Raw genomic sequence first — 25,389 nt, forward strand, 5'->3', positions numbered from 1 at the left:
CCCCCTCTCATTTAAATGCATGCCCCTAGTTTTAGACATTTCAACTTTGGAAACAAGATTCTGCCCATCAACCCTACCTACACATCTCATATTTTTATAAACTTCCATCAAGTCACCCCACAGCCTCCATTGCTCCAGAAAAAACAACCTGAGTTTTTTCCAGCCTCTCCTTGTAGCTCATATCCTCTAATCCGGCCAGCAGCCTGGTAAACCTCTTCTGCACCCTCTCCTAGGCCTCCACATTCTTCCTGTAATGTGGTGATCAGAATTGAACATAATACTCTATGTGTGGCCCAACCAAAGTCTAATAAAACTGCAACATGATGTCCTGATTCTTGTACTCAAGTCCCTGACCAATACAGGTAAGCAAGCCATACACCTTCTTTCCTACCCTATCTACTTGCGTGGCCACTTTCAGGGAGCTATGGACTTGAACCCCAAGATCCCTCTGTACATCAATGGTGTTCAGGGTCCTGCCATTAACTGTATACTTTTCCCCAACATTTGATCTCCCAAAGTGCAGCACCTCACACTTACCCGGGTTAAACTCCATCTGCCACTTCTCTGCCCATATCTGCAACTGATCCATATCCCGCTGTATCCTTTGACAACCTTCGACACTATCCACAACTCCACTGACGTTTCTACCATCTGCAAACTTACTAACCCACCCATCCACATTTTCATCCAAGTTGTTCACATATATCACAAAAGCCGTGCTGAACATTAGCTAATCTGGCACTTCACCTACGGCCACTGAAGTATTAAGTATCTTGGCCAGCACCCAGCGATCTCCACCCTGCCACCTATAGCAGCCTCAGGGAGTTGGCAGATGACTTTAGTTGGGGTTTGGAGGAGGGGGGAGGGTAATTGAGACAGAGTGGATGAGCTGAGAGAGCTGGGTGTGGTTATGAGTTGATAGTGTGACCGTGTTTGTGAGCAATGTCCCTGACAGACAGCGGAGTGTACAGAAGGATACTTTTGGGTCTGCTGAAGCTGTTTCTGACACTCAGCCAGTTGTTTCCTGGTATGGGCGGTTAGCAAGCTCCAGCCCTCAGTCTGGTAGGTCTTCAGTGCCTCTTGGAGGTACAGTGACGCTTTCTGCGGCTCCCCTTTATGCCTATAAACAGAGAAACAAAATGACCAGATTCTAGACCATGAAACCAAGAAGAAATTGCTTTTATAGCAGAGCAAGATTTCAGAATTCTGGCTCATCCCCCGTTCCCCCAAGTCGTGTTAATCTCTTTCCACCCTGCTTAGCCCACTCCAGAGCAGTTTACACCAGCTCAGAGAGCTTCTTGAAGATTGACTGTAGGATTGGGGTGGGGCAATCCCGGGTGAGTCAATGTGAATTCTGGGGGAAGTTTGGGGTAAACAGACAGAGTCTGTGTGATCACGGCTCTCAGATCTCTCAGCCATCACCATCAGGGGATTGCAGGCAGCCCATGCAGGGTTATCACTCATTGGAAGAAAGCAGAGGTAACATTTTGAGTTCAGTGACGGGCCTGAGCAAAAGTCAGTAGATCCAAAACATTAACAAATGCTGCCAGATCTGCTGCATTGCTCCAGTAATTTCCGTTTTTGTTTCTGATATCTAGCATCTGTAGTTCTTGATTTTATTTTATAGGTTTAACTTTCCTACAGGGGTAAAAGTGGGTACTGCAGATGCTGGAAATCAGAGTATAGATCAGAGTGGTGCTGGAAAAGCACAGCAGGTCAGGCAGCATCCGAGGAGCAGGAAAATTGACATTGCAGGCAGGAACCCTTCATCAGGAATGGAGAGTGGGGCAAGGAGTTGGGAGGGAAGGGGGTGGGGAGACACCGGAAGCTGGGGATGGTGAGGGGGGTAACTTGGGGAGCTGGGGAGGGGGGTTGAGGGGAAGCTCTGTGGAGGTCTCTCCCTTTCCAAGAGCCAGCTATTCATTCCCCCTTCGGCCTGAACCATTCCTATCACAACGTGCTGCTTCCTGACACACCGAGACTGTCACACTATTACTCTGCTCCATTTGGTCACAGACACCACAGCAGGAAGCCCAGGCCATCGCGCGTTGGGATAGCTCGTTCTAGAACACTCCATACGTACATGTAGAAGTCCGCAAGATCCTTCCCTAGCAGCTGAGCCGAGCGGTTCTGTCCAATGGTTTTGTACATATCGAAGGCAGTGAGAGACAGCTCCTAGAGGCACGGAGAAGACAGAGAGAGAGATTACTGAATAGACAAACACAATGGCCACGCAGCCTATCCCCATCTCCCCCCCAGCCCGCCCTATACCCCCACGCCCAGGATCACCCTGTACCCTCGATCCCCACACATGGGATCACTCTGTGCCATTTACTCCCAGATCCTTCCTGTATCCATTCCACAGGTCCACACACCCAGCATCCCTTACCCTATAAACTCATCTCAAGTGGAGCTCACACTGACACTAACAGCCCCAACACCATTCAGAGCTGCAGAGAGATGATGATGATTAAACTGAAAGGACAGGAGGATGATTAGAAACACAGAGTTCAGCTCGTTCTGGGCATTGTGCTGACTGTTAACTGTCTGAGTATGATCTGCACGTGCCCAACCTGGAAAAGTGACCAAGCTGCCAGCCAAGTCAGACTGTGGCACCAAAACACACACTGATCAAGCTCAGCATTTCTGACACACTCTAATTCCTACCCCATTGGCTGCAGCTACACAGTCCAGAGACAGGCACCAAGACAGAGAGAGTGTGCAAGTGTGAGAGAGACATGCAGGCACGCACACACACACACACACACACAAGCACAGAGAGGGACACACAAAGGCACGTACAGAAACTTCACGGCGTCTGGAGTCAATGTTGAGGACTCACAGGTAACTCCCTCCTCACTATATATCACTGTGTCACCATCTCTGCTCGAACAGGGATTGTGATCATGGTGCCTGAGACAGTCCAGTCTGTTGGAGATTATGTGGGGTGAAGACATGCCTTTGTTTGCCTCCAGTTTTGATTGTGGATTGAAGTGGGAAAAAGAATGTGGAAGAACCAAAGACTGGTCAGAGTCCTACAGCACGGAGACAGGCCCTTTGGCCCAAACTGGTCCATGCTGACCAAAACATCCATCCACACTAACCCCATTTCCCTGCGCTTGGCCCATATCCTTCTAAACCTGCCCTGTCCATGTATTTATTCAAAGGCCTTTTAACTGTTGTTAATGTTTCCGCCTCAACCACTTCCGCTGGCAGCTCATTCCATCTGCGTACCACCCTCTGGGTAAAAAGGTTGTCCCTCAGGTTCCCTTTTATTCTTTCCCCTCGAACCTTAAACTGATGCCAGCTACTCCTCAATTTCCCAACCCTGGGGAAAAAGACTGAGTGCATTCACCCTGTCTATGCCTCTCATGATCTTGAACACTTGTATAAAGTCCCCCCTCAGGTCTCCTATGCTCTAAAGAAAAAAGTCCTCGCTTGTCTAATCTCTCCCTATAACTCAGTCCCTTGGGTCCTGGCAACATCCTGGTAAATTTCTTCTGTACTCTTTCCAGTTTAATAACATCCTTCCTGTAGCAAGGTGACCAAAACTGAACACAATACTCCAAGTGCAGCCTCACCAGCATCTTGTATAACTGCAACATAACTTCCCAACTTCTATACTCCATGCCCTGACTGATGAAGGCCAGTGTACCAAAACTCTCCTTCACTGTCCTATCTACCTGGGACTCCACTTTCAGAGAACTGTGCACCTAAACTCTAAGGTGTCTCTGTTCCCAATATACCCCTTAAGGCCCTACCATTCACCATGAAACTGCTACCGGGAATAGAGATTGTTGGGCTGCTTTCCCAGGCTGTCTTCACCCATAACATCCACGACTTTAATTCCCCTTTTTGTCCATCTGTGTGTGCTGTGGGAGTTTGTAAGTGGGAGAGAACTTTGTAGACATTTCAGACTTGTTTATCAGTAGTTTGAATCTATTTATAGTAATTAATTGTAATTCCTCTAATGTGTCTGTATATGGTCTGTACTTATTGTCAACAGGTGTCTGAAAGGCAGGTACATTCGGGAGTTACACATACTTCTAAAAATCTTTCAATTTGCAGCAGGATTCTGGGAATAACTGGGCATAATTTCCATTGTGTTACCCCAGTGAGTGAACATTGACCCTGGAACATATGAAATCTCGTGTCTTCAGGTTAAACATGGACAAGGAAACCTCCTGCTGATTACCACGTACTGTCCTCCCTCAGCTGATGAATCAGTTCTCCTCCATGAGAAAGCACTGAGGGTGGCAAGGACACAGAGTGTCCTCTGGGTGGGGGATTTCAATGTCCACCACCAAGAGTGGCTCGGCAACAGCACTCCTGATCGAGCTGGTCGGGTCCGAAAGGACATCGCTGCTAGACTGGGTCTGCGGCAGGTGGGGAGGGAACCAACTAGAGGGAAAAACATACCTGACCTCATCCTTACCAATTGCTGGATGCAGATGACAGTATCCACAGTCGCAGAGCTGTACTCCAACACAATCTGTAACCTCATGGCCTGCATACCCCCCACCCCCCCTCAACCATTACCATGAAGCCAGGGCATCGACCCGGGTTCAATGGAGAGTGCAGGAGGGCATGCCAGGAGCAGCACCAGGTATACCAAAATGTGAGGTGTCAACCTGGTGAAGCCACTAAACAATACCATGCACATGCCAAACAGCATAAGCAGCAAATGATAGACAGAGCTAAGAGACCCCACAACCAACGAATCAGATCCAGCCTGGAGTCCTGCCACATCCAGTCATGAATGGTAGTGGAGAATTAAACCACTCAGTGGAGGAGGAGCCTCCACATATATCCCCACCCTCAATGACAGAAGAGCCCAACACATCAGTGTAAAATGTAAGGCTGAAACTTTCACAGCAATCTTCAGCCAGAAGTGCTGAGTGGGCATTCTGATGAGAGTAACTCACCTCCTGACTCTTGACAGCCTGTCCACCATCCCCAAGGCACAAGTCAGGAGGGTGATGGAATACTCCCCACTTCCCTGGATGGGGCAGCTCCAACAACACACAAGAAGCTTGACACTGTCCAGGATAAAACAGCCCACTTGATTGGCACCGTATCTACAAGTATCCCGTCCCTCCACCAGCGACACTCATTTGCACAGTGAGCAGGATCACAGACAAGGTACCCTCCCAACCACCCTACACCCACAGACACACACACTCAATCTCACCAGGGCCTACTTTGTAAGAGCATTCTCACCAAATAATGCTTTTCAAATGCCTCGACAGACGACAGTGCTTCATTCAGTGTCTTATATGGACTCTGTGGGCTGTTTGCTGAAAGAGAGCACAGCAAGTGATATCAGTCTTTTGCTTATATTGAGGTAGTAAAGACAAGCTGCATTTAAATGTTTACAGGTTTCTAAAATCGACATAATCATCCTGGGAGTCATCTACCCCAGAGTCTCCGTTTGTCCCTTGCGATTGCACAGCCTCCCAGCACACGGGGGACAATTTCTGATCCTACTTTAATCTCAGCTACCTCCCTCTCATCAAGATGCCTTGCAGTCACATTCCTGATATCTATGCTCTTCACATCTTGACTCTGCCTAGGAGAGAGAGAACACACTAAAAGCCCTGTATAATCCCACAACTCAGTGCATCCCCCAGGGAATGATCTTTTCATGATACACAGCTGGACATTGTAAATCCTTCCCGCATTTATCCCAGTGTTATAAAATGGCTTCCAGCAGGGGCCACCTCATTGGTTTTCCCTCAGCTGGAGGATTACATCTGCAATGGGTCATGTTTCTCCCATGAGTCTTCATGTGACTGAACAGGTTGATCTCAACAGGAAAATCTTTGGGCGCATGGGGCAGTGAGACGCAGAGAGCAGGATTTGCTTCCTTATCTTCCTGTCTCTGCCTCATCATTAAGGGTTTTAGACTCAAATTGGACAAGTTGTTGATGTCTTGAACAACCAGAAACAAACTCCTTTCTGTCATCAATTTCCAAGCTGCTGAACTTCAGGGACAGCCACAGATAATCTTTGGACATTTTCTTTGTCTTCCCCTGACATTGGCTGTGTAAGGATTGAGAAACCGAGACAGACAGTTTCAGACTATGAGTACACAGTGTCAGCCCATCCAAGTTGATTTTGCAGGAGTTTTCCCTGAGTGCTTGTGGAACTGGTTTCAAGAGGCACACTAACGCTTGCTCAGATGCAAGAGAGACATTTCTCTAATTCTCTTGTGTGTCACAGACAAGCAGAGCAGGTCCCACAATAGAGCAGATGTTAGTGATGACCACGGTTCCGTACACGAGGACTGTTACTGACACTTGGAAATATTTGTTGCAAAAAACTCACAGCCGTAGCTTGTAAAAGAGAGACATACAAGATAATCAGAGGGTTAGATAGGGTGGACAGTGAGAGCTTTTTTCCAAGTATGGGGACAGCAAACACAAGGGGACACCACTTTAAAGTGAGGGGAGATAGGTATAAGTCAGATGTCAGAGGTAGTTTCTTTACTCAGAGAGTAGTAAGGGTATGGAATGCTTTGCCTGCAACGGTAGTAGATTCGCCAAGTTTAAGTGCATTTAAGTCGTCATTGGACAAGCATATGGACGTACATGGAATAGTGTAGGTTAGATGGGCTTCAGATTAGTATGACAGGGCGGCACAACATCGAGGGCCGAAGGGCCTGTACTGCGCTGGAATGTTCTAATGTTCTAAGATTGAAGTTACTCAGCTGACCTGGAGTTGGATCTCCTTTCAGATAAAAGCTTGCCAAGATCTGAGAAGTATTCCAACATATTCCAGAGTTTCTCGGTCAATGAGAGACTGACCAGGTCTGAATTGATGCAAGTTTTGTTTCAGTAACATTCAAGGAAAGGTCGTGTGTCTTCTGTACAGAAATGTCGATATAGAGGGTGGATTATAAATCCAGTGTAGAGTGGACACCAACACTGCAGTCACCCCAAAGTGGGGATCAGGTAAGTCCATGATGATCAATTCAGTTTTGACAAGAAGAGGATTAAGTTAGAGGTTTCCATAATTCACACTGACACCAGAGGACTGTCGATCTAAAATAGAATGCATATGAATTGTACAGTCACTAGGTGTTAATGTCAAAGACTGTACAGCAGGAAGATAAGATTTGTCTGTAGGGTCTAAGGAAGCGTCATCGGACTTGAAATGTTAACTCTGCCTTCTCTCCACGAATGCTGCCAGACCTGCTGAGTTTTGGCAGTGATTTCTGTTTTTGTTTCAGATCTCCAGCACCCGCAGTTCATTGTTTTATCTTGTCTATAGGTGCTGGGTGTTTGCTCAGGGGTAAGTCTAAAAGATGTGCGAATTTTGATGCTGAGCCACTTACCCATACGGCCGATACAATCATTGCAAAGGAGTGCTGCATTACTGAGTGTCCCCACAAGAGACCGCTGCAGCACACCGAGTACAGCCTAGCAACACCAGTCAAGGACAGCTGATATGAAACAATCCCAGTGTGATAGCAAATCTTCAACCAGGTGAACAAGGAGCTGGAGTTGGTGTCTCAGCCCCTTGAGCCTACTCTGCGAGTGGCTAATCTAACTGCAACCTCAAATCTACATTCCCACCTAACCCTGATCACCTTTGAACACCCCTTTGATTAACAAGGGTCTATCTGCCTTGACTATACAATGGCCCTGCTGTCGATCATCCTCAGAGTAAAATAAACGTCCTTATTTCCATCTCATATGAGAAATCCCTTATTTTGAAACAGTTATCCCAATCCCAGTCTTTCCCACAATTTGATACATCCTTTCAGCACCTGCAGATAGGACTCTGTCTGCTCATTGGATCTCACTGCTGAATCCAGCATTCATTCCCAGGTAGGATCATCTCAGTCAGCCCCACTCACATCAAAATTCATCACTTTGTTCAAACCCAATACCTACACAAGCAGTGAGAGTGAGAGAGTGGCCTATGCCACTAGGGCAAGAGATAGAAAACACTTCAGGGGACTATTTACCGGTTTCAGGATGCTCAGCTCCCAGTCCTGCCAACACATCCACTGTCCGGTTCAGCTCTTCGGAATTTGGTCCTCTCTTCGAGATCAGGCCACACAAGTAACCCAGAGACTGCAGCTGATGGATTACAGATTTTAGACCAGGTTAGTGCAATGTCACATACACACAGCATTGTCTAAGTAAACGAGCCACCGCCCTGTATTTCCAGATGGATTCCAAGAGGCCTTTGAACAGGATGCTGCCCCAGTCCATTAGGAGATAAATGCAGTACACCATGAGGCAACGGCAGATTGAGGAGACATCACTGGGCAGTGAGGGAGAAGCTGAGAGATGGTCACCCACCTGGAGACTACTGTCTTCTCACCTCTTGGCTCACTCAGACACCTGTCGCACTATCCTCACAGGGTCTAGGCTCACGTTAGGCAATGACCAACTCCCAGCATTCCCCTCCTATCCCTGAGCCATCACCCCCACCCAGCTGCCTCCTCAGCAACATGCCCCATCGCCCCTAACCAGAGGGCAGTGGGGGAGGGGGGGGGGGGGGGGGAAGAATGTTGCTCATGTTCCTGGATGTAGGCTGTGGGAGCTAGTCAGTGGTAACAGCTAATCCCTGATTGTCCTTTCGAAGATGGTGGCGAACTGCCTTCCTGAACTGTCCCACAGCTGGAAGGACACCTACTGGGTTTTAATGCTGCTTTTTGATAAACAGCTCAGCCATTTCAGAAAGCAGTTCACAGTCAACCACATTGCTGTGGGTCTGGAGTTACGTGTAAATTGAACCAGACAAAGGCAAAAGGATTAGCCAACCTTAATCCCATCTCAGGGTTCCTTCCCTAAAGAACACTGGAGAACCAGAAGGTTTGTTAATTTGTTCATGTTAATGGGACCAGTGTTTTATTGATTGAATCTGCCTTGTGGGATTCAATCCCAGGTCCCGGTGCATTAGTGAGAGCCTCTGGATTACTGGTCCAGTGACAGTACCACTATAGGACATCCTGACCATCAATGCTTCATGAAGATTAAGAATTAATATTAGAAATAATTATTACTCCTAGTGTTGATTTAGATCATTTCAGCACATCATTACCACGTTGCGAATCCATCCTCATTAGTATGTTAATCTCATGGCTCTAGAATGTGGGTTTGTAACCCCAATCGGATAAGGAGTTCTGTTCACTCAGCTACTGAGTCACTGAAGTACCTTTTCTGTAGCGTAACTCCAAAGTCCGACAGTGTGGCAGTAATTACTTTCCAGCTGGACTTGATCACAACAGCCTTCAATTCTCTGCAGGACCTCAAGGCAGCTCAAGAAGACCCAACAATCCAGGGCACCGCCTGGAACAGAGACCTGAACAGGGAACAGACAGGTCACTGGGTCACAGAATATTCAGCATCAAGGAGGAGGCCACTCTGCCCATTGTAACTCTGCTTAAAGATCAACAAGGTCATCTATATGTGGAACTACAGGAGATGGGAGAGATACTAAAATATTGAAGACATGAAGGCTCAGGAACTTTGAGAAATAAATATTGATGTCTTGAAAACATTGCATATTACAGAAAAGGAGGTGCTGAAGGTCTTAAAAAACATAAAAGATAGATAAATCTCCGGGACCTGATCAAGTGTATTCCAGGATGTTGTGGGACTTTAGGGAGGAAATTGTGGGGCCCCTAGCAAGAATATTTTTGTCATCTATAACCACGAATGAGGTGTCAGAGGAAGGCTAATGTTGTGCCTTCAGTTAAGAAAGGCCGTAAGGGCAGCCTGAGGACTACAGACCAGTGAGAGGGACATTACTGATAAGTCATTGGAGGGGATTCTGAGAGATGGGATTTACAGAGACAAGGACTGATTAGGGATAGTCAGCATGGCTGTGTGGGAGGGAACTCATCTCTCACAAGCCTGATTGAGTTTTTTGAGGACATAACAAAAATATTGATACACGGAGAGGGGTAGACGTTGTTTACCTGGACTTTAGTAAAGTCTTTGATAAGGTTCTGCATGGTAAACACAGTAAAATTAGACCAGGAGAGACTCCGGGTGATCTTGCCAAATTGGCTCGAGGTTTGGAGACAGAGAATGGTGGTGGAGGGTTATTTTTGGATTGTTTGTAATTTATATGTATGATTTGGATGAGAATTTAGGAGGCATGGTTAGTAAGTTTGCACATGATGTCAAAATTGGTGGTATCGTGGACAGTGAAGCAGGCAGCCTTAGATTATAGCGATTAAGTTCAATGTTTTCCCTGAGGGGGTCTTGAGCCTTTGGAACTCTCTTCCTGAAAACACAGGGAAGCAGACTGCTTGAATATTTTGAAGTTCCTTAATGATGAATTCTATCACTTTCCCTGTGACAGTAAGCTAAACGGCGTATAAATTTCTGTTTCTTGTTGTCTCCCTCTATTTTGGATAAAGGACATACACTCACTACTTTCCAATCTAATGGAGTCTTCCCAAACTCTGACATCAACTGTTCCATTCAACTGCATTACTGGAGAATAAGAAAATCCTGAGACCTCAACATCAACTTTATTTTCAATGATAGTCTAGTGAGGGATATGGGAAGACAAAGCGGAGATGCCAGTGTGGGCAGTACCTCCAGCAGCTTTAGCTCCTGGACACAGTTGTGAAGAAGCTCAAGGGCTCGCTGTGCTACCTCCCATGGTCTCTGCAGGAAGACGAGCAGAGTGCACTGCCTTGAGAACAGATAGCTACGCAGATCCAGCAGTGTGGCTTTGTTCTTCTGGATCAGCTCCCTCTTCTCCATGTCGATCGGTTTGCGAAGCACCAACCCATTCCAGCTTCGAACTGGCTGGCAGAAAGAGGTCAGCCAATTGGCTCCATCTGAAATACAAGGGAACAGAAGCAAACATCAGACAGGTCAGTATTAGGCAGGTTTATCCAGATAACCAGATGAAGAACGAGACAAGCAGAGGTCATATTTAGCTGCAACATGTGGTTTATCTGTTGCACATGCGTTCTCTCTCTCATACTCATTTCCTTCACCACTCAGGACTGAAGCTACTTTTGAGAACCTTTAGCTGTTAGTAGGGAGCTGTGTCAGTTGTGGACAGTTCAGGAATCTTTCTATGCTTAACTGGAGAAAGCCACTCACCTCCCGCACCATAGTTGACCACATACTGTGTGAAGAGTGCATCAAGTTCATCGTACTGCACCAGGGCATCTTCAAACTGTTGCAGCATCTCGAACACAAAGGCTAACTCCTCCTTCACAAGAATCAGAAACATTATCAATGAAGCTGAACACGCACACGATTGCCTGTCACCGTTGTACAGGACACACAACAACTGCTCTGTACTGCTGGAGGGAGTCTATAGGGACTGTAACAGTGTACTGCCTACAGAGTAAACATTCCTCACATCTCAGGGATGTGGGGAAAGGAGGAAAGAGAAAAAAAGAGAGAAAGAGACAGAGAGATGGGAGGGGAAAGAGACAGAGACACACAGAGTCATAGAGTCACACAGTGCAGAAAAAGACCCTTCAGTCCAACTCATCCACATCAGACATCCCAATCTGATCTAGTCCCACTTGCCAGCAACCAGCCCATATCCCTCCAAGCCCTTCTTATTCACATACCCGTCCAGATGCATTTTAAATCTTTTAACTGTACCAGCCTCTTTTACTTCCTATGGCATCTCATTCCAGACACACACGACCCTCTGCGTGAGAAAGTTACCCCTTAGGTCCCTTTTAAATCTTTCCCCTCTCACCTGAAAGAGAGAGACAAGAAGGGAGGGGGCGAGGGCCACAGAAAGAGGGACAGAGAATGTGCTTCCTCTGGAGTGAAAGGGAGAGATAAGCCTACAGTAGGTCACTGCTCACATTCCTCTCTTCCCTTCATTAAGCTTTGCTGGAAAAGGTGGGCACTACAGGCCTCATGCAGGGCTCCATGATAGCTCCTGCTCCCAGTGAAACAGTGTGGCTGCTTCAGTCAAACAGCAACAGGCCGACAGGCAACCTTTCCCTCTTTTGGCAACGGAGAGATTCCAAATGAACTGTCTGAGACTCAGGCAGCCATACCTGAACCATGAAATATTCACAGAAACTCCAGCCGGCTTCTGTCCTCTTTTCTCTCATTGTTCTCATGTCATCCTCAAACTTGCCCAGGTTCTTGGTAAATGACATAAGCAGCAGAGTGCGGAGCTTTGTGAAGAACGCATTCCAGGATTCCTGAGTGCGGGAAGAATCCTTCAGGGGATCTGTCAGCACCACACATCTGTCACAGAAAATGACAAGTCAGAAAGAGCGACACAAGCTTGGGTGTAATGTCAGACAGACTCTCCGCTGACTGTAGACATGGATAGATTAGGAAGTTACAGGCGGAGGAATCATGGGGGAGTGAGGTTGAAATGAGAGTGAGAAATGGTGGATTCCACTACCTGTCACTTTGTTTGTTGCAGAAGTCATTTCTGATCTTGTCAACGATCGATGTCCTGGGGAGAATGTTGGTTTTATTCTTTTTTTTGGCATCACTCTCCACGACAACAATCAGCCAATCAGAGCTGCTGTAAGCTTTTAAAATGTTTTGCCATTTTGTGATCTCGTCCTTCGCTGTTGCTTTGTAAACCTCAGTGTCCTAGAACATTCAAATTGAAGAACAGGTTTCACATATCACACAGGGACAGGACTGCACAGCCCAGCCATTACCTCTGGGCATTGTCTCTCACACAGCCAAGGGTCTGTGCGCAAGAGTCAACTTATTACTTACCACCTCCTGCTCCAGTACAATCTGTAACCTCATGGCCCACCATATCCCCCACTCAACCAATATCATCAAGCCAGGGACAAAGAGTGTGGTGCTGGAAAAGCACAGTCAGTCAGGCAGTATCTGACAAGCAGGAGAATTGACATTTCGAGCACAAGCTCTTCATCAGAAATATTCCTGCCAAAAAGCTTCTGCTCGAAACGTCCATTCTCCTGCTCCTGTGCTTTTCCAGCACCACACTCTTCGACTCTGATCGCCAGCATCTGCTGTCCTCACTTTCCTCATCAAGCCAGGGCATCAACCCTGGTTCAATGGAGAGTGCAGGAGGGTATGCCAGGGGCAGCGCCAGGTATACCTAAAAATGAGGTGTCAACCTGGTGAAGCTACCAAATAGGATGAGTTGTGTGCAGAGCATGGAGTCTACCTGAAAATTAGAACTAGGTCATTCAGGAGTGAAGTGAGGAGCATCTTAATTAATCAATGTTTTCAAAACAGTATTAGACAGTCATTAGGGCTAAAGGGACCAGAGGGAGAAAGTGCAGACAGGGGAGTGAATTGGATGATCAGCCATGGCAATATTAAATGGTGGAGCAGGCTCAACCTGGCCTACTCCTGTTATTCTATTTCATTTGTTTTTTATATTTTAGATGGTTCTAATAGCGTAAGGAGACACGGTTAAACAAATCCACAATCAACAGGTCAGATTGAAGCTCTGCAGTCCTGCCACATCCAGTCACAGATGGTGGTGGACAATTAAACAGCTCACTGGGGGCGGCGGCTCCAATAATACCCCAATCCTCAATGATGAAGAGCCCAGCACATCAGGGCAAAAGATGAGGCTGAAGCTTTCACAGGAAATCTTCAGCCAGACGTGCCGAGTGGATGATCCATCTCAGGCTTTTCCGCATTTCAGATCCCAGTCTCCAGCCAATTCAATTCATGCCATGGGACACTGGATACTGCAAAGGCTATTGGCCCTGACAACATTCCAGCAATAGCACTGAAGACTTGTGCTCCAGAACTTGCTGCTCCCTTATCCAAGCTCTGCTAGTACAATTACAACACTAGCATCTATCTGACAATGGGGTAAATTGTCCAGGTACATCCTGTATATAAAAAGCAAGATAAGTCCAATCCAGCCACAGCCGTCTACTCTCAATCATCACTAAAGTGATGGAAGATGTCATCAACAGGGCTATCAAGTAGCACCAGCTCAGTGACACTGACCACACACACATGCACAATATACACAGGTCACTATACTAGTGAGTTTTGAGGAGATTTGTAGCTCAGGTTGAGGTTCTAGATGTAAGTTTGCTCACTGAGCTGGAAGGTTTGTTTTCAGCATACATCATATTTGGTAACATCAGTGAGCTTCCAGTGAAGCACTGGTATTGGTAACCTACTTTCTATTTATGTGTTTAGGTTTCCTTGGGTTGGTGATGTCAATTTTGTGGTGATGTCAATTTTGTGGTGATGTCAATTTTGTGGTGATGTCATTTCCTGTTCTTTTTTTCAGAGAGTGGTAAATGGGATCCAAGTCGATGTGTTTGTTGAGAGTGTTCCGGTTGAAATGCAATGCCATTGGTGTTTTTGTTTCCCTTCTGTTCTAGGTCTCTATTCATATCCATCAACATCAACCTGGCCATGGAAACACTGACTACACTGTTAGAAGAACCAAACACCACTAACTTCATCAGCAGGGGCAACATCGTCAAGCTAGTGGACCTATGCCTTACCATGGACTTCACCTTCAACAACAAAACCTACAGACAAACGAATGGCACCCATGGGATCTCTGACATCAGGGCTCTAGGCGAAAGTGAGGACTGCAGATGTTGGAGATCAGCGTCAAGATTAGAGTGGTTCTAAAAACACAGCAGGTCAGGCAGCATCCAAGGAGCAGGAAAATCGACGATTCAGGCAAAAACCCTTCATCAGGAATGAACCATCCAATCCAAACTTTGGGTCCGCTATGTGGATGACACATTTGTCACCACTAAACAAAACAAATTAGAGGAAGCCTTCAAGACCATCAATAATACCCTTACTGGCATAAAATTCACTGAAGAGGAGGAAAACAACAAACTGCCATTCCTAGATGTCACAGTAGAGCGAACAGCCAATGGGGAACTTCAAACCAGTGTCTACAGGAAAACAACACAAACAGACCAAACACTGAACTACAGAAGCAATTATCCCAACACCCACAAACGAAGCTGCATTAGAACATTATTTCAACGAGCCACCACACACTGCAGCACAGAGGAATTACACAGAGCAGAGGAAAATCACCTATACAGCGCATTCAAAAAGAATGGGTACCCAATGAACACAGCCCACCGATTTCTCAGCAACAAACCCAAACAAGCAGACAAAACATGTCCAGAAACCCTAGCCACTCTCCCCTACATCAAAGACATCTCACAAACACTACATTGGACAAACAGGCAGAAAACTAGCCACCAGGATACATGAACATCAACTAGCCACAAAAGACATGACCCTCTCTCACTAGTATCCTCACATACGGATGAGGAAGGACAACACTTCGACTGGGACAACGCATCCATCCTAGAACAAGTCAAACAGAGACATGCACGAGAATTCCGAGAAGCATGGCATTCCAACCGGAACTCTATCAACAAACACATTGACTTGGATCCCATTTACCGCACTCTCAGAAAAAGAACAGGAATTGACATCACCAACCCAAGGAAACCTAAACACATAAATAGAAAGCAGGTCACTAACACCAGTACTTCACCAGAGGCTCACTGATGTTACCTAGTGTGGTGACGAAACATCTGAAAATGGATCTTCCAGCTCAGCGAGCAAACCGACATCCAGGTCACTATACTCACACAGCAGTCTGTCCAGAACAGGTGCAGGAAAGGAAAGGTTAAAAGGGCTCGGTTTCCCTCTTTAGGTATCAGCTCTTCTTTAAACTGAACAAAATTTGCTTCGAGATGGATCATCTTTGGTGGCCGCCCATAGGATCTGGAACAGAGGAGAGAAAATAAAATTAAATATTTTGCTGCCCTACTCTCTCTGACCAGCTGAGAGGTGACCCTCTGCCTCTCTGACCAACCAAAAGCTGCCTCAATCCCACTCCTTCTCCATGACAGATTCCATGAAGTGCACTGTGGGCTAACCGTGTTAATCTCCTTTTCTTTCAGCTCAGTGTTCCCAGTGTGGAACCTGTGCATGCTGCCTATGGATAAACACTGACTGCTCCTCCATACCTCTGCCTCTACAATGTCCGTTCAGCTGGAATGAGACTCTTTCAGATGAATTTATTGAGTGATTATACTCACAGTACAGCCTTGGGAGAAATCATGCTCAGGGCTGATGACACTTTCCTTTTCAATACAACACCGATAGTGCGGCATCTCAATGGTACAACTCTGAGGGGAGCCGACAGCATGTACATGAACATCTGCAGGTGGCCAGGCATGTTTTTTTAATTCACTTGTGGGACGTGGACATCACTGGCTGCGCCAGCATTTATTGCCTGTCCCTAGTTGCCCTTGAGAGGGTGGGGGTAAGCTGCTTTCTTGAACTGCTGCAGTCCTTGTGCTATGGGTTGACCCACAGTGCCCTTAGGGAAGGAATGCCAGGACTCTAACCCAGCGACACTGAAGGTGATATATTTCCAAGTCCGGATGGTGAGTGGCTTAGAGGGGAACTTGCAGGTGCTGATATTCCCATGTACCTGCTGCCCTTGACCTTCTAGATGGAAGTGGTGGGCTTGAAAGGTGGTGTCTGAGGATCCTTGGTGAATTTCTGCAGTGCACCTTGTGGGTGTTTGTGGACGTGGTGCCAATCAAGCAGGCTGCTTTGACCTGGATGGTGTTGAGCAAACATCCCCACTTCTAACTTTATCACAGAGGGAAGATCATTGCTGAAGCAGCCGAAGGTGGTTAGGCCTAGGACACGCTCCTGAGGAACTTCTGCAGAGATATCCTGGAGCTGAGATGACTGACCTCCAACAACCATGACCATCTTCCTGTGTGCCACATACAACTCCAACCACCCTCCAAGAACAAAAGGCACTGATAGAAAGTGATGTGTTAAATAAGGAAGGGTGATGCAAAACAAAACCTTTTCACTCAGCTAACTGTCAGGATATAGACCACACTGCTGCCTGAAAATGTGGAGGCATGTTCAACTGAAGCATTCAAGCGGGGCATTGCATGGTTATTTGAAAAGAACTGGTTTTCAGTGCAGGGAGAAAAGCACGAGATTGGCACTTGATAATGATGCTGACTTGAAACACAGATGCAGGCACGATGGGCTGAGTGGCCTCTTTCTGTGCTGCTGTGATTCTGTAAACCCATCAGCCTTCCACTCGTGAACATCAAAATCCCACTGCCCCTCAGAATTTTTGCAGTTGTCCTCTGTAAGAAATACTCTGCATTTTATTCCTCCTGCCACACTGAACAACCTTACGTCTGCTGGCATTACATTTCATCTGCTGGATTTCTCCCGACTCAGACCTATTTACACAGGCTGTTTGTTGCTAGCCAGCCAGCCAACCTCACATGGTATCGCCAACACCAGGAGCTCCTGCTTTGGTGCGGTATCTTGTCAAGTGTTTTCTGGAAACCCAAATACAGTATGTCTTCATTCCCTTGATCCAAAGATCACATTGCTCCTTCAAACGTATCCCAATACACAAAGGAACCTCGATTATCCGAATGACAGAGGTGGGGAGTATTTTATTTGGTTAATTGAACGTTCGGACAATTAAATGCCAGATAACACAGTTTAGTCAAGCATCAGAACCTTGCCATCTTGTCCAGATAATCTGAAATTTAGATAATCAAATGCCGCATAATCGAGGTTCCTCGGTATTGGCTAAATATGATTTACTTTGCATAAAGACATGCTACTCATCCAATTATCTTGCATTTTTATTACACGGCCAGTCATAACCTCCTTAATAATCAATTCTATCACCTTCCCCATGACAGATGTCACACTAACGAGCCTAAGGTTGCCTACTTTGTTCCTCCCTCCCTTGAATAAAGTAGTGATATTTCTAAATGTATTTCTACAAATATATTTTGACTTTCCAGTCTGTGGAAATGTTCCAGAATCTCGCTAAGTTGAGAAAATTAATGCCTATCCCTCAACTAACAATCTCACTTGTCATCACTTTTAAGAAACAAGGTGAAAGTCCCCTAGACTTCAGAGTCCGGTCAGCCCACAACTCCATTAGCTTACTCACTACCCTTAGCACAGAGACTGTAAGGTCATCTCCTCAGTTTGGTCCACAGCCGCTTTGCTGGATATGCCAGGACTGCAGAGATTCGATCTGAATTGTTGCCTGAGATCGCTTAGCTCTTGTTATCACTTGCTGCTTCCACCTTTTGGCATGCAAGTACTCCTCTTCACCAGGTTGACACCTCATCTTCTGGTAAGTCTGCTGCTGCTCCTGGCATGTCCTCCTGCCCTCTTCATTGAACCAGGATTGGTCCCCTGGTTTGATGGTAATAGTAGTATGGTGGCTAAAAGTTGAAATAAGTAAGAAGGTTTGCAGGATCCTTGGGTTTAGAAATAGAGGCATAAGGGTATAAAAGCAAGGAAGTGATGCTACACCTCCACAAGTCATTGGTCAGACCACATTCAGAATATTGTAGACCACATTCTCAGCACCTTATTTAAGGATGGATGTTAAAGCCCTGGAGAGAGAGTGCAAAGGAGATTTACTTGAGTTATTCCAGAAATGAGACGTTTTAGATACAAGGAAAATGTCGAAAAATTGGGCATATTTGAAAGTGAAGTTAGAGGGCGAAAGAGATTTGGTTGGAGAATGGGACTAAATGGGTAGCCCTTTCAGGAGCCGGTACAGACACGATGGGTCGAATGGCCTCCTCTGAACTGTACAATTCTATGATTCTATATTACCAAACTGCCTGACCCTCAGTTACTGAGATTTCTAGTCTTCGTCCCTCAACTTCTAACTCTAGTCCCCAAGATCCCTCCCCTGAGTTCTCCACTTGGTTACCCTGCCTGAATTTCTCCTTCCATGTCTCTCAATGACCTTCATTCATGGCCATCCTTTCACCATCACATGCTGCCTTATTCACGCCATGTATCATTCACTGATAAAGGCCTACACCAATCACTACATTTATCAAATTGCATTCTCCCAGCCTGACCTCCTACTGTACCAGCCTTGTAAAAACAATGCCCCGAGTTCAGTCTGCACTTTCAAAATCCCAATTATTGAGTCGTTGTTCCCTACCAAGATGCCACAGCATTTCCTGAGTTACTGATTTGCTCAACCATCTCCTCACCATCACTGATACTCTGAATCTCACTAAAACAGCTATCTCTGTGCCTGTCTCTGTCTCTCTCTGTGCCTGTCTCTGTCTCTCTCTGTGCCTGTCTCTGTCTCTCTCTATCTGCCTGTGTGATATTATTGACTACAGAACTTTAACAACTGTTCATGGATTGATGAATCAAAGATAAAATTGTCAGACATGGAAAGAAGCAGGATTAGTTGTTTATTCCGGACAGGGTTAAAGGACAAAGACAAGCTTATGCAGGATTTGGAACCAATTAGCCAATGTCTTGGGAAGGAGGGAGTGGAGATCACATAGACAAAGTTGCTTTGACACTGTCCTGATAAACTGGGTGCTTTATGGCCATAAGGACAACTGATTGGCCTGCAGAAGATTTGAAGGAGTTAACCACAGGAAAAGCTGCAACTTCAAACAGACAGACAGTCAAGGCCAAATGGGACAAGGTACAAAGAGGCTGCTTCTGATAAGAATAGACAGGCAGAAGGCTAGAGGAAGACAGCAAGTCAGGCAGCATCAGGAAGTGGAGAAGTTGACGTTTCAGGTATAACTCTTCTTCAGCACAGCTTCTGATAAGAAGGCAAGCTGCAGACTTGCAGTAATTTGGATTAAAAGACTTTTTTTAAAAAAATCATCAATAATAATCTCGAAAACCTCAGGAGAACTTTGATGAAGACCACTATACAAGGATCACACCCTGAACACTTCCAGAGACAGACACTTTTGGGTGACATCTTGGCCAGACTCCATCACTAATCAGGTAAGAGCAAGTTGGCTTGAGGTTTAAACTTGCTTGCTTGAGGGCTCCGATTTTAGTTGCTACATGTAATAAAGTTTAAATCTTTGTTTCAGTACTTGATTGTTTGTGAGGTTTCTTAAGTTTCCGAATTAAAGGTAAAGTTACCCACAACACCGAACCCTCTCTCTTGGTCTCTCTCTCTCTCTGTCTGTCTGTCTCTCTCTGTCTCTGTGAAGGAACCGGGATATAATGCCCAAGTCAGGATGGCAGGTGGCTTGGTAGGATACTTGCAGGTGGTGGTGTTCCTGTGTCTCTGCTGCCCTTGTCTTTCTATATAGAATCAAATATAGATTTCCTGCCTAAGGAACCTTTATAAATTCCTGCAGTTCATTTTGCAGATAATAGGCATCAATGGGAGAGGGACCAGATTTTGTGGATGCAGTGTCAATCAAATAGACCTCTTTGTCCTGGACAGTGTCAAACTTCTTGAATATTGCTGGGGCTGCCCCCACGTAGGCAAGTGGGGAGTATTCTATCACACTGCTGACTTGTGCCGTATCGATGGTGGACAGGCTCTGGGGAGTCAGGAGGTGAGTTACTCACCACAATATTCATAGCCACTTGAGCTACTCTTGTAGCCACTGTATTAATATGGCCAGTTCAATTCAGTTTCTGGTCAACAGTAATATCCAGGGTGTTGATCATGGGGGCTCAAGTGGTGGTAATATCATTGAATGTCAAGGTGCGATGATTAGATTCTTTCTTGCTGGAAATAGAAACATGGAAATTAGGTACAGGAGGAGGCCATTCAGCCCTTCGGGTCTGCTCCACCATTCAATATGATCGTGGCTGATCATCCAACTCTGGCCCCTGTTCCTGCTTCCTCCCCATATCCCTTGGTCCCTTTTGCCTGAATAATTATATCTAATTCCTTTTTGAAAACATTATGTATTTTACCCTCAACCGCTTTCTGAGGCGTGTAATTTTACAGGTTTGTTTCCCCGCATTTAGTCTGTCTAGTCCAGTTAGAACTTTAAGAGTTTTCTTTGAGATCCTCCTTCATTCTTCAAAACTCCAGTGAATACAATCCTGACCGAGTCAGCTCTCCTCAGATTTCAGTCCTGCCATCCCAGGTTTCAGTCTGGTAAAACTTCACTGCACTCCCACCACAACTAGAACATCCTTCCTCAGATAAGGAGAACAAATCTACACACAATACTCCAGGTGTGGTCTCACCAAAGCCCTGTATAATTACAGCAAAACAAACCCTTCTTGTTATACTCGAATCCTCATGCTATGAAGACCAACAGACCATTTACCTACTTCACCATCTGCTGACCCTGCATGCTGACTTTCAGTGAATGGTGTACAAGAATATTCATATGTCTTGTCACCTCCTTTCCCAATCCCTCGCCATTCAGATTATAACCCATTAGTATCATTAGTCCCAAAGTGGATAACCTCAGATTGTCATCTGCCATGCATTGCGCCACTCCCTCAGCCTGTCCAAATCACAGTGAAGCACCTCTGCATCATCCTCACAGCTCACCCTCCCATCCAGCTTTGTGTCATCTGCAAACATTGAGATGTTAAATTTAGTTTAATCTAAATTGTTGATATACCATATCAGCTCCGGTCCTATGTACATTAATTTTATATGCTAAAAGAAGAATTGTCTGGTATTTGTATGGCATGGAGGTTACTTGTCACTTCACAGCCCATGCCTAGACATTGTCCCTATCTAAATGCAGCAAGACCAGACAGTGTCAGTATCTGAGGTGTCACAAAATGGTGCAGAACATTACATAATGATCAGTGAACATGGCCACTTCTGACCTTACCACGGAGGAAAGGTCATTGATAAGGCAGCTGGAGGAGGTTAGGCCTACCCTGAGGATCTCCTGCAGCTGAGATGACTGACCTTGACCAACCAAAACCATCTTCCTCTGTGTCAGATATGACTCCAACTGTCCCCGGGTAAGGCCCTCATCTCCACGCTGCTATGTCCAAGAGATGCAGCCTTGATAGTATGTCAAGATAACTGGATCGGCTATTCATGAGTAGATCTAGCTGAGCCAATAAATGTCCAACTCTTCCACCTATTCTTACACCATCATCCTTGGACATAAAGCTAACCCTGGCTTCTTTTCTCAAATACAAGCAAACTAACAGTCTTACTTGCCCAGGCCACACACCCCTCCAACAGCAGGTGTGAGGAGCACATGGAGGAACTTTAAGATCAAGCTGTTGCTGTTTCCCGCCCTTTCTTTAGTACAATGAGCTAAATCTTCACACCTGACTCCCCCAGCCTTATCCAACCCTGCATCCTCACCTCCTTCCACAGTTCCTCTCCAATCCGGGCATCAAGGGTCATGGGGAAAAGGGAGGAAAGTGGAGTTGAGGAAGATCAGATCAGCAACTATCTAATTGAATTGGATGGGCTGATTGACCTAATTCTCCTACATTTTATGAATTTACAGTTTCAGACATTTAATCTGGAAGAGCTTCATCAACCACGATATTTTTCTTAAACTGATTTGCAGGATCTGGGTAGCACTGGCAATCTCAGTGTTTACTGCTTGCCTCTCCAGTGGTTCTGCTAAGGTGGTGATACATGAAGGGAGTTAAGAGCTGGTCATGATCCTGTGGGACTAGAGTTACATGTAGCCTGAGTTGAGTAAGGAGAACTGATGGGCTTCCCTCCCTAAGCTGAATTGCATCAACACAAACACACGCTCCCTGGACTGTCAGTCCCAGGGTTTCAGTTAGTACTATAACAATGAAATGGACAAAGCCTGGGTGACAGTAGTGACTACCTTAACAGCAAACAGTTAACACTCAGGCAGTGAGTATACTACCCTGAAGTGTAAAGAAAATCACCAGAGATTGGTCTCCCCTGGGCAATGGTCCTATAAGTGCAGACTGGACACAAGTGGTTCCAAGTTGAAAGTAGAAACAAAAAACGCCAGATATTCTAAATGGATCAAAGAAAAAGACCAACACCTTCAGGTCAGGTGGCCTTTCAACAGAATACCAATTTAACCTAAAACGTTAATTCTGTTTCTGTGTACAGACTCTTCCTGACCAGTTGATTATTTTCTGGTATTACAGATTTCCAGCATCCACAGCATTTTCATTGAGGATCTAACGCTGGCTGTGCCAATTTGGGGCACTTTCCTCAAGGCAAGGCAAGGCAATAACTTGGGAAAGGGATAGAGTCTCCTCATATATCTGGGTCAGAGACTGAAGCGGGACAGAGGAAGGAACCAATCTTGCAGGAAAAGAGTTTTCTGGAAAGCAGTGTGGTAAATCCATTTCCTGCCAGGATTCCTCTCTCAGACTCAGAGAAAGGAAAAGGCAATGACACCCACATGCCAGGGACAGTCTCAGAATTGTGTAAAATGCAAATAGCTTGATGTTCTGGGAATGAGTCTGTAACCTACAGCATTCTGCAGCCAGCTGACACCTAATGAAATAGGTAAATGGAGGATAAACTACTCCAGATACAATACCTTCTCCATTCCATTGGCTCTCGTGGAAGTTGCTGCATGAGTATCGAGTAAACAGAGGAAAAGAGGGCCTGGTCACCTGCACCTAAACACAGGAGAGAGAAAACAATAGGGACTTAAATCACAATTTCCATAGTCAGACACAATCCCTCTGAACCATCAACTGCTTAGCAAAGCCTATTCCCTCTCAACTCAGTGAAACAGTCAGCTCTCCCCAATATCACACAGACCACATTATGATAAACATCTGACAGGATACAGTGGACAGCATGGTGGCTGAGTGGTTAGCACTGCTGCCTCACAGCACCAGAACCTGGGCTAGATTCAAGCCTCAGATAACTATCTGTGTGGAGTTTGCACATTCTCCCTGTGTCTGCATGGGTTTTCTCCTGGTATTGTGGTTTCCTCCCAAAGTCCAAGGATATCCAGGTTAGGTAGGCTGGACATGCTAAACTGCACACATAGTGTCCAGGAATGTGCAGGCTTGGTGGATTAACCATGGGAAATACAGCATTACGGGGATAGGTGATGCAGGGTTGGTGCAGACTCGATGGGCTGAATGGCCTCTGTGTGTATGTAGTGAGTCTATGATTCTATGACATTACCAGTTATAATTGAAGTCCATCTGCCCATTCACACATTCAAACAGAGCAGAATGCAATAACTATCTTTACCCTGGCATTTCAAAAAAGGTGCTGCAAATATTTACAACTAGGGGGCACATGTTTAGGACGAGAGGGGGGAAGTTCAAAGGAGATGTGAGGGGCAAGCTGTTTGTTTTTTTACACAGTGGTAGGAGTGTGGCACGTGCTGCCGGGGTGGTGATGGAGATACATACAATAGGGGCACTGGTATCATATATCGCACACCGTGGGTCGAACGGCCCGTTCCTGTGCTGTACCGGTCTATGTATTCAGGTATCTGTTATTCTGTATATAAACCACCTGAACCTCGAATAGATTCCAGTCTGTAATTCACTCCCAGGTATCCGCTATTCTATAAATAAACTACCCTGCATCAGTTGATTAGATTCCAATCTGGAGGTGATTCCTTGGTGTCAGTACCAAGGTTTTACACTGTGAATTCTAAATAACAGAGGGCAGATGTGTCAATGCTAAGACCAACAGAGATGGCATTTTGAACAAAATCATGAACCGGATGCTTTCTGTCTTCACAAATTTCTGTAGAGGTTATCAAGACCAAGGTTAATGTTTGTGGAATTCGAGGGAATGTTGTCTGAGAGAGATCAGAGGTCTCTGCTCTGGTTACAGCTGAGATGAATGATGAAAGAGTCATGCCAATAGGCTGGGGGATGTGCGAGTACGCTGCATGTACAGAGCAGGGAGAGAGACAACCTGATGCTAATCTATGACTTTGAACTCAGTGTTTTAGTGGCAATGACTGTGGCTAAACCTGAATGGCTAAATTCCAACAAGAACATTCAGGAGAGATGACACCGGTTCAGGAAGTGATACAGCACTGTAGGACTTGCGAGGGAAGGGAGTGTTGAATGGGGGATGTACAGATAATATTGTAAATGCTAGGTTTGCTGAGGGCAGCAAGGATAGCAATTTCGAAAGAGGCAGGAATCAAAGAGAGGGAAGTATTTCTCACTATTACCAAATTTAAAGTAAGCTACGGACAGTGAAACAACAAAGAAACTAGGGAGCAAGAGGAGGATCTTCGGCCCTTTGAACCGTTCAATCTGATCATGGGCAGGCGATGGCCTAGTGATATTATAAGAAATAGGAGTGGAATGGGTCATTCGGCCCATCGAGTCCACTCCACCATTCAATCATGGCTGATGGGCATTTCAACGTCACTTACCCGCACTCGCCCTGTATTATCACTGGACTGTTAATCCAGAGACCCAGGTGGGTGGTAGGATTTGAATTCAATAAAAATCAAGAGTCCAGTGGTGACCATGAATCCATTGCTGATTGTTGGAAAAACCCACCTGGGTCACTATTGTCCTTTAGGGAAGGAAACTGCCATCCTTACCTGGTCTGGTGTACATGTGACTCCAGACCCACAGCAATGTGGTTGACTATTAACTACCCTCTGGGCAATTAGGGATGGGCAATAAATGCTGCCGAACCAGTGACGCCCTCATCCCATGAATGAGTTCAAAAAGA

The 25,389-nt window shown here is 45.8% G+C and overlaps 1 protein-coding gene across 1 annotated transcript; it reads right to left on the reverse strand.

The window, feature by feature from the left end:
* Window positions 1-747: 747 nt before the first annotated feature.
* On the reverse strand, window positions 748-23,346 carry LOC122554863 (trafficking protein particle complex subunit 10-like). The gene is made up of 11 exons (XM_043700210.1): window positions 23,258-23,346; window positions 15,560-15,695; window positions 12,370-12,566; window positions 12,011-12,206; window positions 11,085-11,196; window positions 10,566-10,813; window positions 9,172-9,318; window positions 7,973-8,087; window positions 5,221-5,297; window positions 2,084-2,175; window positions 748-1,120 (listed from the first exon to the last, which is right to left on the reverse strand). Exons 1-11 carry the CDS (start codon window positions 23,293-23,295, stop codon window positions 748-750), a joined length of 1,731 nt encoding a protein of 576 aa, XP_043556145.1. The 5' UTR covers window positions 23,296-23,346.
* Between the last annotated feature and the right edge of the window lie 2,043 nt (window positions 23,347-25,389).

The sequence above is a fragment of the Chiloscyllium plagiosum genome, chromosome 12 (assembly GCF_004010195.1).
Source record: "Chiloscyllium plagiosum isolate BGI_BamShark_2017 chromosome 12, ASM401019v2, whole genome shotgun sequence".
NCBI classification, from domain to species: domain Eukaryota; kingdom Metazoa; phylum Chordata; class Chondrichthyes; order Orectolobiformes; family Hemiscylliidae; genus Chiloscyllium; species Chiloscyllium plagiosum.